The sequence below is a fragment of the Oryctolagus cuniculus genome, chromosome 7 (genome assembly GCF_964237555.1).
Source record: "Oryctolagus cuniculus chromosome 7, mOryCun1.1, whole genome shotgun sequence".
NCBI classification, from domain to species: domain Eukaryota; kingdom Metazoa; phylum Chordata; class Mammalia; order Lagomorpha; family Leporidae; genus Oryctolagus; species Oryctolagus cuniculus.
Window position 1 is genome coordinate 78,056,673 of NC_091438.1, and position 16,086 is coordinate 78,072,758.

Consider the following 16,086-nt stretch of genomic DNA (forward strand, 5'->3'; position numbering starts at 1 on the left):
ACCTCTCAAATAAAATAAATGAAATCTTTTAAAAATTAAAAATAAAATGTAAATAATGTTCATGCTTTTCTTTGAGTCCTAATCAGAAGTTAGTAAGCTTGTTGCCATGTTAAAAACATTTATTTCTTATAAAAATGGGGAACAGTGTTTATTCTTTATGTCCTACAAATCAGAGGCATATGGCAACATATCATTGCCCATAACTTTGTACAGTCCCTTTTTAGTAAGATGGTACAATAGAAATCTGTAATCTGCTGACTCTAACAAACATGTAAGAAAATGTTTGTGGACTGTCAAGTTAAGTTACTAATTAAGGTAATATCCAATAGAAAAATCTAAAAAAAAATCACTTCAAAGGAGCAGGGAAAAAATTGGATATTTTCCTTTTCTCTTACCTGAGATGTTGCTTCTAAAAGTGGATATATATCATGAACCCAGGTAATTACAGTTTCTTTACAAGTAATAAACACTTCTTTGTTCTGGGAAAAAAAATGGGGAATAAAAAAAAAAACCAAAAAATGTGTTTCAATAAATTTTTCTTTTTTTAAAAGATTTATTTATTTATTTGAAAGACAGTTATAGAAGGCAGAGAGAGAGAGAAGTCTTCCATCTGTTGGTTCACTCCCCAAGTGGCCACAACAGCTGGAGCTGGGCCAATCCGAAGCCAGGAGCCAGGCACTTCTTCTGGGTCTCCAGTGAGGGGCCCAAGGACTTGCGCCATCTTATACTGTTATCCTAGGCCATAGCAGAGAATTGGATTGGAAGTGGAGCAGTTGGGACTCAAACTGGCACCCATATGGGATGCCAGCATTGCAGGCGGCAGCTTTACTCAGTGCACCACAGTGCCGGCCCCTAAATTTTCATTTTAATTGTATTTGAAAGGCACATAGAGATCTTCTATCTACTGGTTCATTCCTCAAATACCCGTAATGGCCAGAGTTGGGTCAGGAGCCCAGAACTCAGTCCCAGTCTCCCACAAGATGGCAGGGACCCAACTGCTTGAGCCATCACTGCTACTTCCCAGGGGGCACATTAGCAGGAAGCTACAACTTGGACTCAAACTCTGGCACTCTGATATGGGATGTGGTTTTCCTAAGTGGTGTCTTAAGCACTGTGCCAAATGCTTGCCCATAAAAAACATTTTTAATCTTGTTGATCTGTAACTCTAATTAGTATTTTATTAACAAAGCAGAATTGGACATTATGCTCCCAAAATTAAGTATAATTACTTTCACACATTGCTAATGAAACTGTAAACTGATACAGCTGCTTTGGGAAACTCTGGAAGTTTCTTAAAAGTTAAATGTAAAATATTTAGTATCTGAGCCAGAAGTTCTCTCAATTATATACTTAACTGAATTGAAAACCCGTCTGTATAAACATGTTTACACAGGGGCCTGCATGTGGCACAGTTGGTTAAGTCGCTGCCTGCATCCCATATGAGTGTCGGTTCAGGCCCTATCTGCTCTGCTTCCGATCCAGGTCCCTGATAATGCACCTGGGTGAGCATTGAAAGATGGCTCAAATCCTTGGGCTCCTGCCACTCATGAGGGAGACTCTGGTGGAGTTCCAGCCTGCTGGCTTTGGTCTGGCCCAGTCCTGGTTGTTGTGGTCATTTAGGGAGTTCACCACTGGGTGGAAAATCTCTGTGTCCCTCCCTCTTTCTCTTCCTTTTAAATAAATAAGTAATCTTAAAAAAAGAAAGTTTGGGGCTGGCACTGTGGCATGGTGAGTAAAGCCGTCACTTGCAGTGCCAGCATCCCATATGGGTGCCAGTTCGTGTCCTGGCTGTTCCACTTCCAATACAGCTCTCTGCTATTGCCTGGGAAAGCAGTGGAGGATGGCCCAAGTGCTTGGGCTCCTGCACCCACATGGGAGACCCAGAAGAAGCTCCTGGCTCCTGGCTTCAGATTGGCACAGCTCTGGCCATTGTGGCCAATTGTGGAGTGAACCAGCAGATGGAAGACCTCTCTTTTTCTCCTTCTCTCTCTGTGTAACTCTGACTTTCAAATAAATAAATAAATTTATTATTCATAATAGCCAAAAAGTGTAAACAACTCAAATTTCTGTTAACTGATGAATGGATAAATAAAACATGTTATATGCATAGAATGAATGTTATTTAGCATTTAAAGGGAATGAATTTTTTTGAGGTTTATTTTTTATTTTACTTGAAAGGCAAAGTTACAGAAAGGGGAGGAGAGACAGAAAAAGAGATCTTCTATCCACTGGTTCACTCCCAAAATGGCTGCAACTGCTGGGGCTGGACCAGGCTGAAGCCATGAGTCAGGAGCTTCTTCTGGGTCTCCCACATGGGTGCAGGGGCTGAGCACTTGGGCCAGCTTCCATTTATACAAAATGGCCAGAGTAAGCAAATCCATGGAGATAAGAATTAGATTAGTAGCAGCCAGAGGCTCAGGGAATGTGGAATGTAGAATGACTACCAATGAATATAGGGTTTATTTGAGGATTAATAAAAGTATTCTGAAATTAAATCATGATGATGACTAGACAACCCTGTGAATACTTTAAAAACCACTTGTGTACTTTAAGGTTTATTTCAATACAGCTATATAAAATAAAGTATAATGTATGGGACAAAATAGCTGTTATTTATTCTATTTCATGAATTCAAAAATCCTAAATCAAATTTTTTCTTGCTTTAGAGGAACAACTCACTTCCTGATGAAAACAACATTGCAAGACTTCAGGAAGAGCTCATTGCTGTGAAACTGAGAGAAGCAGAGGCCATTATGGGTTTGAAAGAACTCAGACAGCAGGTCAAGGATTTAGAGGAACACTGGCAGGTATGTCAATATAAGTTGTGTGCTTTGTAAAAACAGTAAAACCCAACAATTCCATTTGTGAGAGTGTGAAATAGCTGATGTCCAGGAGTAGAAAAGAGCTGTATTGAGAGCATTTATAAATTGAAAATACATATAAGCTATTTCTACCTTTTTAATTCTTATAATGAAATAGAAGATACAATGGAAATCAAGTTATATTTTTGTTATTGTTCGTATTCTTGTGCATTGCAAAACTTTTTGTAAAGAACTCTAAGAAAAATATTCCTTTTGGCCGGCGCCGTGGCTCACTTGGGTTAATCCTCCGCCTGAGACGCCGGCACCCCAGGTTCTAGTCCCGGTTGGGGCACCGGATTCTGTCCTGGTTGCTCCTCTTCCAGTCCAGCTCTCTGCTGTGGCCCAGGAAGGCAGTGGAGGACGGCCCAAGTGCTTGGGCCCTGCACCCGCATGGGAGACCAGGAAGAAGCAACTGGCTCCTGGCTTCAGATCGACACAGTGCGCCAGCTGCAACGCACCGGCCATAGTGGCCACTTGGGGGATGAACCAACGGCAAAAGGAAGACCTTTCTCTCTGTCTCTCTCTCTCTCTCACTGTCTAACTCTGCCTGTCAAAAAAAGAAAAGAAAAGAAAAATACTCCTTTTAAGTTTGAGTTTTTATCCCAGGTCTGGTATTTCCTGGCTTTGTGACCTTCCTGAAGTTACTTAATCACAAAATGAAGACAATGGTTTCTAACTTAAGATTTTCTGGGGATTAAATAAAATAACAAAAATTTTTTAATACAGTGCCAGCCTTGAAATAAGTGCTCAATACAATTAGCCCCTATTTTGATACTGAGAGTATTTGTTGCAAAATACTTTTTTTTTTAATGCTTCAGCGGCACTTAGCTCGTACTACTGGGAGATGGAAAGAGCCACCTAAGAAAAATGCTGTGAATGAGTTACAAGATGAACTGATGACCATTCGACTTCGAGAAGCTGAGACACAAGCAGAAATAAGAGAAATAAAACAAAGGATGATGGAAATGGAAACACAGGTAAGATGAGAAAGTCTGACAGTTTTTTTAAATTTTTATTTAATAAATATAAATTTTGAAAGTACAACTTTAGAATTATAGCGGCTTTCCCTCCCATAACCTCTCTCCCACCTGCAACTATCCCATCTCCCACTCCCTCTGATAGTTTTAAAATAAGTATCTCATTAGCAGATCAAAGATTTCTGCACAGATTGTGTTATCCATAGAATAAAGATAAAAGGCAAAAATATGAAACTGTCTAGACTGCAATTTTCTAGCCTAAATGAAGAAGCATAAAAATTGTTTTCATTGATTTCAGAAACTTAATTTTTGCTTTCAGCCATTCAACAAAGTTTAAGGAAGTTAAATTCTATTTGATTTTATCAGGTAACACTCCTGGGGTTGCCTTGTTGCACAATTTGAGAGGGAACATGTTGAGCAAAATTTCTCAACCTCTACACTTAACGTTTTGGGCTAGTAAAGTCTTTGTCTTATGGAGCCAGCCTGTGGATTGTAGGATGTGTAGCAACATCCCCGGCCTCTATCTATTAGAATCTCCTGCCTCACACTGTGATGACAAGAATGCTTCCAGCCGTTGCCAGATGTCCTCTGGGGGGCACAGTTGCACCTAGTGAGAACCACAGGTGTAGAATATAATGTGAATGATGCTTCCTGTAGTCAAACTCTAAGGTAACCCTTTCTTCAGAAGCCACACTTTTCTCTAATAAACCCTATCTTAAACACACATGAAGTCTGCAAAGACATTTTTATAAAACCCATTTGCATTGCAGAAGCACGTTTGTTTTCTAGACAAGAGTGTGGGGCTGTGTTCCGTATGTAGTTGTCCTTGGTATCCTACAGGATTGGTTTCAGGAACCCCAAGGAGTAGCAAAATCTGCTGATGGTCAAGTACCTTATATAAAGTGGCAGAGTATTTTAGATGACCAACATGTATTTGCCCAGAAACTTTAAACAATATCTAAATTACTTGTAATGCCTCATAAAATATAAACCCTGTGTAAAGAGTTTTTTTACTGTATTGTTTAGGGAATAATGACAGAAAAAAAAACTGTACATGTTCAGTACAGATGTAATTTTTTTCTCCAGATACTTTTGATTTACAGGGTTTTTGAATTTGTCCTCTGAATGTTACTCCATCCTCAGAATATTTATGAAGTCAGTAGAGGGCAGAGTTAACTCGGTGCCATTCTATATGTATTGCAGTGTACAAAATACTCATCCCACCTTGAACGTGATGAGTACATCATTTCTTTAAAATAAATATATCTTGTTTTACATTTTCAGGTTTATTTTCTTATATTTGTGGTGTAATTAAAAATAATATTGAAGAGATCTGGAAGAGTAGAAATCTAGATCTTATAATGGGAAGTTTTATTTTTATGATCAGAATTAATCTTAGTAAAGAAAAATGCAAACACAGATTTTAGGCCTTTGTTGAGGATTTATCTCACAGTTGAGTGGAGGTAAACTAATCAAATTCAATGAGCATGATTTTGAGAACTTGTGACAGAGCATTATCATAGCCACTAAAGAACTTAGATTTGAGAAATCAGATATGCCAGAGTCTGGCAAGCAGAGAGTTAGATTGTAATTACTGTGGAGAATACAAAGAGATTAATTCCAATTAGATGGTTTTTGGGAAAGATTTCTAAGGAATTTTCATTTTAACCATGCCAGACAATTGAGTATGATATTGCTGGAAGTAATGATTTAAAGCACTGATCTCTAAGTGCCAGTCCTTGGAATGGTAATGATCCAGGGAGTTTTCTCATTGAAAAATGAGAAAAATAAATAATGATGTGGTAGAATGGTGATTGTGTAGAGCGTATGGTTATCTGGAGACTATTTTATCAGACAAGATCGGGCGCGTTCAGGGTGGTATGGCCGTAGACAAGACTATTATATCAAACACCCTTGTATTCACCATCCAGTTTTAGAGATTTGTTCATGTGGATATGGGTAACTCCAATTTTTTTTTAAGGACTTGTAGAACAGTTTGTTTAGTGAGTGGGCTTCCTTGAATTAAGTAAGCCACCCTCCTCTTGGTATTTGCGAATTTTTGCTCTTGAAAACAGCACTACTGTGAGCTTTCTTGCCTGTTTCCTTGAGTGTATTTCCAAGAATTTCTTAAGTACATTGATTCTTCTATTTCTTTGTGCCTTATTTGTTGACAGTCTGTACCTTATAGACTGCTTCTCAAAATAATATTTTTAATGTGTAAGAGAAAATGTATAGGATTTTAAAGAAAAATGGTTATATTAAGGTGGTTCTGAAAATACTAAGAACAAATTTGTGGGGCCAGTGCTGTGGCGCAGCAGATTAACGCCCTGGCCTGAAGTGCCAGCATCCCATACGGGCACTGGTTCAAGTCTCAACTGCTGTGTGGACTGCTTCCCATGTTGCAACATTCTCTCCTTTTTAATTCTAGCTATTATTATTACCAGACACTTGATCTTATTTATATGATTCCTTTAACATTTAATCCTACCTATTTGATCACTTTAACATTTTTTTATTATTATTTTTTGACAGGCAGAGTTAGAGAGAGAGAGACAGAGAGAAAGGTCTTCCCTCCGCTGGTTCACCCCCCAAAATGGCTGCTACGGCTGGCGCGCTGCGCCGATCTGAAGCCAGGAGCCATGTGCTTCTTCCTGGTCTCCCATGCGGGTGCAAGGGCCACAGCAGAGAGCTGGACTGGAAGAGGAGCAACCGGGACAGAATCTGGCGCCCCGACCAGAACTAGAACCCGGGGTGATTTCATATATTTCATAAGTACAATTCCAAGAGATTTTCTCTGTCTTGTTTGAGATGGAGCTCTCATCTACCAGTTTATTCCCCAAATGCCTGCAACAGCCTGGGCTGGGATAGATCAGGCCAGGAGCCAGAAACTCAGTCCAGGTCTCCTATGTAAGTTGCAGGGACCAAACAATTCATGTCACCACCTAGTGCCCTCCAGGTATAGGCCAGCAGAAAGCCGAAATCAAGACCAAAGCTCGGACTCCAACATGGGATGTGGGTGTCCCAACCAGGATGGTAAACACTAGACCAAATGCCTACCCTTCTCATTTTTTAGCAGTTTGAATGTGATATGTCTGTATGTGTTTTTTGCTTTGCCTTTTCTCTGACTTTCCCCTCTGTGGATTTCTATCTGCCAAGAATTTTGGAAAATTTTGGTCATTATTTTATGAAATATCTCTTTTGCTCATTCTCTCTTCTTTTGGGGTTCTAGTTACACATATCTTAGGTTACTCAATGCTTTCTAACAGTTCTGGGGTGCTTTTTTATCCTCTGACCTTTATTATTTTTTCTTCTTTGTTTTCTTCCACTTTCTATTGACTGCAATGTTTGTCCTGACATCATTAAGTTCACTGATTTTTTTTTTCCCATCCACTTATTCAAATGTTTTAGTGAACCATTGAAAGCATTACCGTGTTTTTCATTTGTAGATTTTCACTTTTCTGCTAATATTACCGGTCTGATCTTGCTTATTTTTCACCTTTCCCTTGAGCCATTAGCGTACTCGTCAGAGTTATGTTTAAATACCTGTCAGATAATTTCAATATCTGTGTCACATAGAAGACTCGTTTTGTTGTTTTTTTTCATCTCTTGGTCATGTTTTGTTTTTTCTTGGCTTTTCATATGCTTTGTGATTTTTTTTTTTGTTGAATCTTCTATAGGACAATAGAGTGGGGGAAATGATATTTATATCTTGAAATGGACGCACTTTTCCTTCTGCTAAGCCTTTAATGTGGGAGACTTGAGTTCACATGCTCAGGAGATGGGCAAAGTTTGAGGTTTGTTTCTGTGGTTCTCCGCGATGTACCACAGGTTTCAAAGTACTTTAGCAGTGGAGGTTCGTTTGCCAGAATGTTTTTGTCATTGTCTTTAGGCTGTCCCTGTGCACAACACCTTGGACAAGGATCTGTCTCCAGCAGCATTCCCATCATATGGTACAGGGAGCTAAAGGGCCAGGGATGTTCCCTATTGTTCTGATAAAGCATTGGTCTTAGACAAGAATGTGTCCTTGGACTGTGGTGTTTGGCATTTTAGTGTATCTGCCCACCTTCATCTGTGGTCCTGGGCCCAAAACACAGTCCTCTCAGGGGTAGGCATGTGGCACAGTTGTTAAGATGGCCACTTAACAAGGCTGGCACTGTGGTGTAGGGGGTAAAGCCATATCCTGCTATGCCAGCATCCCATGTGGGTGCCAGTTTGAGTCCGTGCTGTTCCACTTCTGATCCAGCTCCCTGCTGATAAGCCTGCCTGGGAAAGCAGCAGAGAATGGCCCAAACACTTGGGCCCTTCCACCCACGTGGGAGACCCAGAAGAAACACCTGGCCCTTGGCTTTGGTCTGGCCCAGCCCTGACCATTGTGGCCATCTGGGGAGTGAGCCAGTGGTTGGAAGACCTCTCTCTCTCTTTCTCTCTCTGCCTCTGCCTTTCCCTCTCTGTAACTCTACCTTTCAAATAAATAAAGAAATCGGGGATGGGGTGGGGTGGAGATGGCCACCTAGGATGTCAACTTCCCATATCAGAGTACCCGGATTCCAGTCCCACTTCTGCTCTCCATTTCATCTTCCTACCAGTGCACACCTTGTGGGGCAGCAGGTGATGGCTCAAGTACTTGGGTGCCCATTTGTGGGACCTGGGTTGAATTCCTGGCTTCTGGCTTCAGCCTGGCCCAGCCCTAGCCATTAAGGCTATTTGGGGAGTAAACTACTGGATGGAAGATCTCTTGCTCTCTCTACTTTTCAAATAAAATAAATTTTATTTCCCTAACTGTGAAATATAAAACAGAGCTTCAAGGAGTTAACATTGAAGAATACACTTATTGTCATGGGATAGGAAGATGTCTTTTTTTTTTTTTTTTTTTTTTTTTGACAGGCAGAGTTAGAGAGACAGAGAGAAAGGTCTTCCTTTCCCTTGGTTCACCCCCCAAATGGCTGCTATGGCCGGTGCGCTGTGCCGACCCAAAGCCAGGAGCCAGGTGCTTCCTCCTGGTCTCCCTCGTGGGTGCAGGGCCCAAGCACTAGGGCCATCCTCCACTGCTTTCCCGGGCCACAGCAGAGAGCTGGCCTGGAAGAGGGGCAACCGGGACAGAATCCGGCGCCCAGACTGGGACTAGAACTCAGGGTGCCGGCGCCACAGGCGGAAGATTAGCCAAGTGAGCCACTGAGCCACGGCGCCGGCCTAAAATAAATTTTTAAAAGGGGGGTACAGAATGGGTGTTGTGGGGTAGCAGGTAAGCTGCCACTTGGGATGCTCACATCCCATTTTATAATGCATGAGATCAAGTCCTGCCTCCTCTGACCCAGCTTCCTGCTAATGTGCCTGGGAGGCAGCAGATGATGGCTTAGGTACTTGAGTTCCCGCCACCCAGTTTGGATACTTGAATGGAGTTCTTGGTTCCTGGCTTTGGCCTGGCCCAGTCCTGCTGTTTTGGGCATTTGGGGAGTGAACAAGCAGAGATAGGATCTTTTTCCCTCTTATTTCTTTCTGTCACTCTGCCTTCCCAAATAAATAAAAGTGAATAAATAAACATTTATTTAAAAGGTGTTGAATGTTTGGCATAGCAGTTAAATTATTGCTTGGGACATCCAAATCCCATTTCAGAATGCCTGGTTTGTTTCCTGAGCCCTCTGCTTCCAATCCAACTTCCTACTAATGTGCACCCTGGGAGGTAGCAGATGATGGCTTAAGTACATGAGTCCCTGCCATCCACATGGGAGACTTGGGTTGAGTTCTGAACTCCTGGCTTCAACCTGGCCCAGTCCTGGCTGTGGGCATTTGGGAAGTGAATCAGGTAGATCTTTCTGTGTCAAGCTCTATCTCACTCTCTCCATCTTTCTGCCTTTGAAATAAATGGAGGGGGAAAAAAAGACCTCTTTCTCTCCCCTAACTCGGTGACTTTCACCAGTGCCCCAAGGCAGCAGTGTTGTCTCACTCCACACAGATGAGAACTTTGGTTTTCTAGAGAAGGCAGACAAGATTAGTGCTCCCCCAATAGTCTCATGAAGGCCTCTTTCTCGGGACCCTTACCAGTCTTTTTTGTATGTACCTGTTGGAGTACACAAAGAAAAAACGTGAGGGGGTTTATGAACTTTCCTAGGTCCGCTGTCTTGTGAGGTTCTACACTGTAACAAACCCAACACTGGGCCTCTAACAGTTTTAATATTTATTCTCGCTGTGTTATTCTTAATGGCTTGTGCCTGCATTTATCTGCCCCAGTGAGAATGTACTTAAATCCCATCCCTTCCGGCTGGCGCCGCGGCTCACTAGGCTAATCCTCCGCCTAGCGGCGCCAGCACACCAGGTTCTAGTCCCGGTCGGGGCGCCGGATTCTGTCCCGGTTGCCCCTCTTCCAGGCCAGCTCTCTGTTGTGGCCCGGGAAAGCAGTGGAGGATGGCCCAGGTGCTTGGGCCCTGCACCCCATGGGAGACCAGGAAAAGCACCTGGATCCTGGCTCCTGCCATCGGATCAGCGCGGTGCGCCGGCCGCAGCGCGCCAGCTGCAGCGGCCATTGGAGGGTGAACCAACGGCAAAGGAAGACCTTTCTCTCTGTCTCTCTCACTGTCCACTCTGCCTGTCAAAAAAAATAAAAAATAAAAAAATCCCATCCCTTCCCTCCTAAGGGGCTCCTGGGGTTGAATTTAAACTTTAGCTATCATATTTTTTTCCTTTTTAAACCAAAAGAGTGGTAGCCTTGCTCTAAGTCTGTATACCGTGATCAGAAATCCAAAGTCTTGATTATGATATGTTTGGAATTCTTGTATTTTGTACTTTCCATTTCTTCTCCATTATTTTTTCTTCCTTTCTTGCTTTTTATTGGATTTATTTTTTTCTTTCACTTTCTCTATACTGCCTTTTTTTTTTTTTTTTTTTTTTTCCCCGACAAGCACAGTTACAGACAGTGAGAGAGAGAGACAGAGAGAAAGGTCTTCCCTTTGGTTCACTCCCCAAATGGCCGCTATGGATGGCGCCACGCCAATCCGAAGCCAGGAGCCAAGTGCTTCCTCCTGGTCTCCCATGCAGGTTCAGGGGCCCAAGGACTTGGGCCATCTTCCACTGCCCCCCCAGGCCACAGCAGAGAGCTGGACTGGAAGAGGAGTAGCCAGAACTAGAACCGGCGCCCATATGGGATGCCAGCACCACAGGTGGAGGATTAACCAAGTGAGCCATGGCGCCAACCCCTATACTGCTGTTTTTAAAAATAATTCTTTTTATTTCCTATTAATGTTTATTACCTGAAAAAAATTTAAAGTGCTTATCTGACTGAACAAAATCTGAAATTATTATCTAACAGCCTGAAAGGAACTTCATTTATTCTCCTTCCATCTTACATGTTATTACTGTACGTCTTTTCTATCATTACAGATCGCTGGATGTTGTTACTGTTGTCCAAGGGAATGAGTGCTCATTTGAATTTGTCTGCCTGGTTACCAATTTTTCACTCTGTATTTTTTTCATTTGATAGTTTCCATCTGCTTTCAGTCCTGACTTAAAATAAATTTACTCTCTTCTCTCACTCTTTTTTTTTTTTTTTTGACAGGCAGAGTGGACAGTGAGAGAGAGAGAGACAGAGAGAAAGATCTTCCTTTTGCCGTTGGTTCACCCTCCAATGGCCGCCGCAGTGGGCGTATTGCGCTGATCCGATGGCAGGAGCCAGGTGCTTTTCCTGGTCTCCCATGCGGGTGCAGGGCCCAAGCACTTGGGCCATCCTCCACTGCACTCCCAGGCCACAGCAGAGAGCTGGCCTGGAAGAGGGGCAACCGGGACTAGAACCCAGTGTGGGGCGCCGCAGGGGAGGATTAGCCTATTGAGCCACGGCGCCGGCCAGTCTTCTCTCTCTTGTATGACAGTTTAACTGAGTATACTATTATTAGCTTAAGTTAATTTTTTAAACATTACAAGTTTTTGCTGTTGAGATGTCTGTTGGCCATTTTCACTGATCTTCCTTCACAGATACCCTGTTTTTACCTTGATTTGCCACCTCTTTTCTTTAGCATTCCTTGTTTAGTTACCATGTGTATTGGTGAGGATTTGTTTGTGTTTATCCTCTGTGGGACTAGTAGTGCCTCCTGAACTGTGGATTCATGTCTTTTTGTTTTGTTTTGTTTTTTCAATTCTGAAAATTCTCAATTTATCGTCATCCCTTAGACTATCACAACCTTTTTTATTTTTTTTTATTTTTTATTTTATTTGTTACTATTTTGTCTTTTAATCCCGTTTGGTTTATTTTGAAGCTTCTTATTCTTTTATCTATGTATAATGATCTTTTCTGGGACATCAATTATTTTTTCAGTGTATTTAACTCACTATTTAACTTTTCTTTAATTTTTAATAATAGTGGTTATGTTAATTTATAGACATTTTATTTGATTATTTTTCAAATTCACTGAATGTCTTTAGATAGTGGCTCATTCTTTGCTTATGTTTTTTCTTTTATGTCTAATAATTTCTAATAATTTAAAGATATACTATTTTATATATAGTTCTTATATACTCATTTTATTATCTAAATTTCTTAAAATATATTCTTGGTATGCTTTTTCTCACTCATGGTCAGTTATTGCATTTTATATATGAGTGTTTTGTAATTCTGAGTCACAATCTTGTGTTCAGGGGTATGGATAGAGGTTTTATGTATGGGAATTCTTTGCAGCTATGTTGAAAGTGTATTCCTCTGAAGTATAGTTATTTGTTGTCATGGTAGCAGCTAACATAGTAAAGAGAGGCTGTGGAACATTTTGAATACAGTACTAAGACGTTCACTTAATGTTGTAGATCGATAATATTTCTTGCTTTAAAAGGAATAGAGATTATTATGTTTAGAGGATGATTTAGGAAGAAGGTATATCTTCTGTGTGGCAGTAAGATGATGAAAAGTAAAGATGAAGACACTTGGAAAAGTTTGGAGCTTAAATCTGTTTGATGATCCAGATTTTATTGCATGAGGCAGCCTGTGTGTAATAATAGAACACCTGAGCATTTATTAAGTATCTGTAAAATTCCAGGCATTGTATAAGACTCTCTTCATAAACTTTTCTCATGTAATCTTCACCACTCACCATAAAAGGTGAATATTAGTTTCTGTACTAAATTTAATAGTGTAAATTCTGAAATTTGGTGGGATTAAATAACTAAGCCAAACTTGAAGAACTGGTAAATGAGGAGCTAGCTTTTACCTGTCTTTGATTATGAAGTCCCTACTGTTTAAACCACTGATAGAATCATTTAGGATTGAGAGAATTCAGGCTAGGTCAAGCTAACTGGGAAAACTACCTCATTACTAGTCAACTTAAGGTCTATATTTTTAACATGTCCTATAATTATAAGTAGCTAGCATTTATTAAGTTCTTCCTACATAAGTAGGCCCTACAACACATATTATATCTTAATTTTTTAAAAGATGCATTTATTTATTTGAAAATGAGAGTTACACAGAGAGAAGGAGAGGCAGAGAGGCCAGTGCCACGGCTCACTTGGCTAATCCTCTGCCTGCAGCGCCGGCACCTCGGGTTCTAGTCCCGGTTGGGAGCCCCAGATTCTGTCCCGGTTGCTCCTCTTCTAGTCCAGCTCTCTGCTGTGGCCTGGGAAGGCAGTGGAGGATGGCCCGAGTGCTTGTACCCTGCACCCGCGTGGGAGACCAGGAGGAAGCACCTGGCTCCTGGCTTCAGATCGGCGCGCAGCACTGACCACAGTGCACTGGTCATAGCAGCCATTGGGGGGGGGGGGTGAACCAATGGAAGGAAGACCTTCTCTCTCTGTCTCTCTCTCTCTCACTAACTCTGCCTGTCAAAAATAAATAAAGAAAAGAAGAAGGAGAAGCAGAGAGAGAGAGGTCTTCCCTCTGCTGGTTCACTCCCCAGTTGGCCACAATGGCCGGACCTGCACCGATCTGGAGCCAGGAGCCAGGAGCTTCTTCTGGGTCTCCCACACAGGTGCAGGGGCCCAAGGATTTGGGCCATCTTCTACTGCTTTCCCTGGCCATAACAGAGAGCTGAATCAGAAGTGGAACAGCCGGGAGTCAAACTAGCCAACAGTGTAGGCAGCAGTTTTACCCACTATGCCACAGCACCGGCCTATACACATATTATCTCATTTAGTTCTGAAGGCAACCAAATGAGAAATAGGAAATTTTGTTAATCTAAATTTTCAAGTGAGGAAGTGGAAACTCAGAGATATTAACTGATTTATTTAACCACTAAATTGTTGGGGTCTTAAGTCTGAGGCTGGCCCCTGACCAGCAGGGGACAGTACAAGCACTCCCCGACAAGGTGAACGGGAGAGGTAAGGTCGATGGGTCAAGCACACCGCAGCAAGCACCTGTGAGTTCTGTCGAAGCAGGAACTACTTTATTAAGGAAGTATACAGGCTTATAAGGCTTACAGAAGACATGCACAGTAAGGGAGCCAATCAGCGAAAAGGTCATGCAGGCGTGGGTGGACCATGCACAGGGGCATCTTAAGCAAAGTATAGGGATCATGCACTGTCCACGTGTCCGGAACTAAAGCGGACCTATCCCTGCCAGTGGTCTGATCTTACATAGATTAACCACAGCAGCCACAAACATGCCAGGCACCATATTGTAATGGAGGTTTTAGGCAATGCCCGATATTAGATGGCAAAGCCAGAATTTAAAATCAATCTGTGCTCTACTCAAAGTCTATTGGATACTGAGAGATTGTCGAAATACGCATGGCACATTTTGTGACATCAAGGAGTGTACAAAGGGCCGGCGCTGTGGCACAGCTGGTTAAAGCCCTGGCCTGAAGCGTTGGCATCCCATATGGGTATATGCTAGTTCGAGTCCCAGCTGCTCCTCTTCCGATCCGTCTCTCTGCTGTGGCCTGGGAAAGTAGGCCCACATGGGAGACCCAGAAGAAGCTCCTGGCTCCTGGCTTCGGAACGGCGCAGCTCATACCGTTGCAGCCATCTGGGGAGTAAACCAGCGGATGGAAGACCTCTCTCTCTGTCTGTACCTCTCTCCGTAACTCTGTCTTTCAAATAAATAAAATAAGTCTTTTTAGTTCACAAAGTAGTGGTGATAACCTTCCAATCAGTTTGTGCTGTCTTTGGGAACTGGAAAAGAGGAGTTAAATTCATTATTCCTTTGTCCACTTGGTACCCTCATTGTTTGTTTCAGAAATGAATACCTTTTCTTTATATTGTGTGTAAACATTCTTATAGTCCAGATATTTTTGTATAAATGGTATATTGTGTTACCATGAGGGCTTCTAATGTCCCCATTAGGTTTTTTTTTTTTTTATTTTTTTTTTATTTTTTTTTATTTTTTTGACAGGCAGAGTGGACAGTGAGAGAGAGAGACAGAGAGAAAGGTCTTCCTTTGCCGTTGGTTCACCCTCCAATGGCCGCCGCGGCCAGCGCGCTGCGGCCAGCGCACCGCGCTGATCCGATGGCAGGAGCCAGGAGCCAGGTGCTTTTCCTGGTCTCCCATGGGGTGCAGGGCCCAAGCACCTGGGCCATCCTCCACTGCACTCCCTGGCCACAGCAGAGGGCTGGCCTGGAAGAGGGGCAACCGGGACAGAATCCGGCGCCCCGACCGGGACTAGAACCCGGTGTGCCGGCGCCGCTAGGCGGAGGATTAGCCTAGTGAGCCGCGGCGCCGGCCCCCCCATTAGGTTTTTAAAGCAGTTTTATATTTTGTTTGATCAGTTTATTGATTGAATAAAGTTAAGTTGCACTAGTAACATTTTTATACTGTTGTTGAGGTATAAAATGGATAAATTTATAAAAATTCCAGGCCTTTTATCTGTAGTCTGAGTAGTTTTATTTCTGATTATTAGAACCAGATCAATAGTAACCATCTTCGAAGAGCAGAACAAGAGGTGACCAGTCTACAGGAGAAGGTGCAGTATCTTTCTGCACAGAACAAAGGACTGCTTACTCAATTAAGTGAAGCAAAGCGCAAACAAGCGGAGATTGAATGCAAGGTAAATGTCTTTCAGCCAGTTGTTTTTGTTAATGTTAATAATACCTTTTGGGGATTTATTTCATCAGGATTTAAAAAAAAAAATAGAATCAGAAAAACCCCCCTTTTACTTCTCACTTTCCCTGAACTTGTTTTGATGTTTGCTTTCTGACCAGGTTAGCTCATCTTGGTTCTGGGCTAGATTTTGGACAAGAAACCTTTTCAAACATTTCCTTGGTTAGTTTTAATTTTCTGCATTGGCATTCACTAGTATCTCTTTACAATGTTTCTTTTGACTGGTAGCTCTGTAAAACTG

At 42.1% G+C, this 16,086-nt stretch overlaps 1 protein-coding gene across 9 annotated transcripts in view; it reads left to right on the forward strand.

The window, feature by feature from the left end:
- The window catches only part of EVI5 (ecotropic viral integration site 5), a 237,619-nt gene that overhangs the window by 142,793 nt on the left and 78,740 nt on the right, over positions 1–16,086 (forward strand). For all 9 annotated transcript variants that reach the window (XM_008264880.4, XM_070078034.1, XM_070078035.1 and 6 more), the window contains 3 exons: positions 2,667–2,807; positions 3,680–3,838; positions 15,646–15,792. In XM_008264880.4, coding sequence (XP_008263102.1) covers positions 2,667–2,807; positions 3,680–3,838; positions 15,646–15,792 — 447 coding nt within the window. The remainder of the gene's footprint in view (positions 1–2,666; positions 2,808–3,679; positions 3,839–15,645; positions 15,793–16,086) is intronic.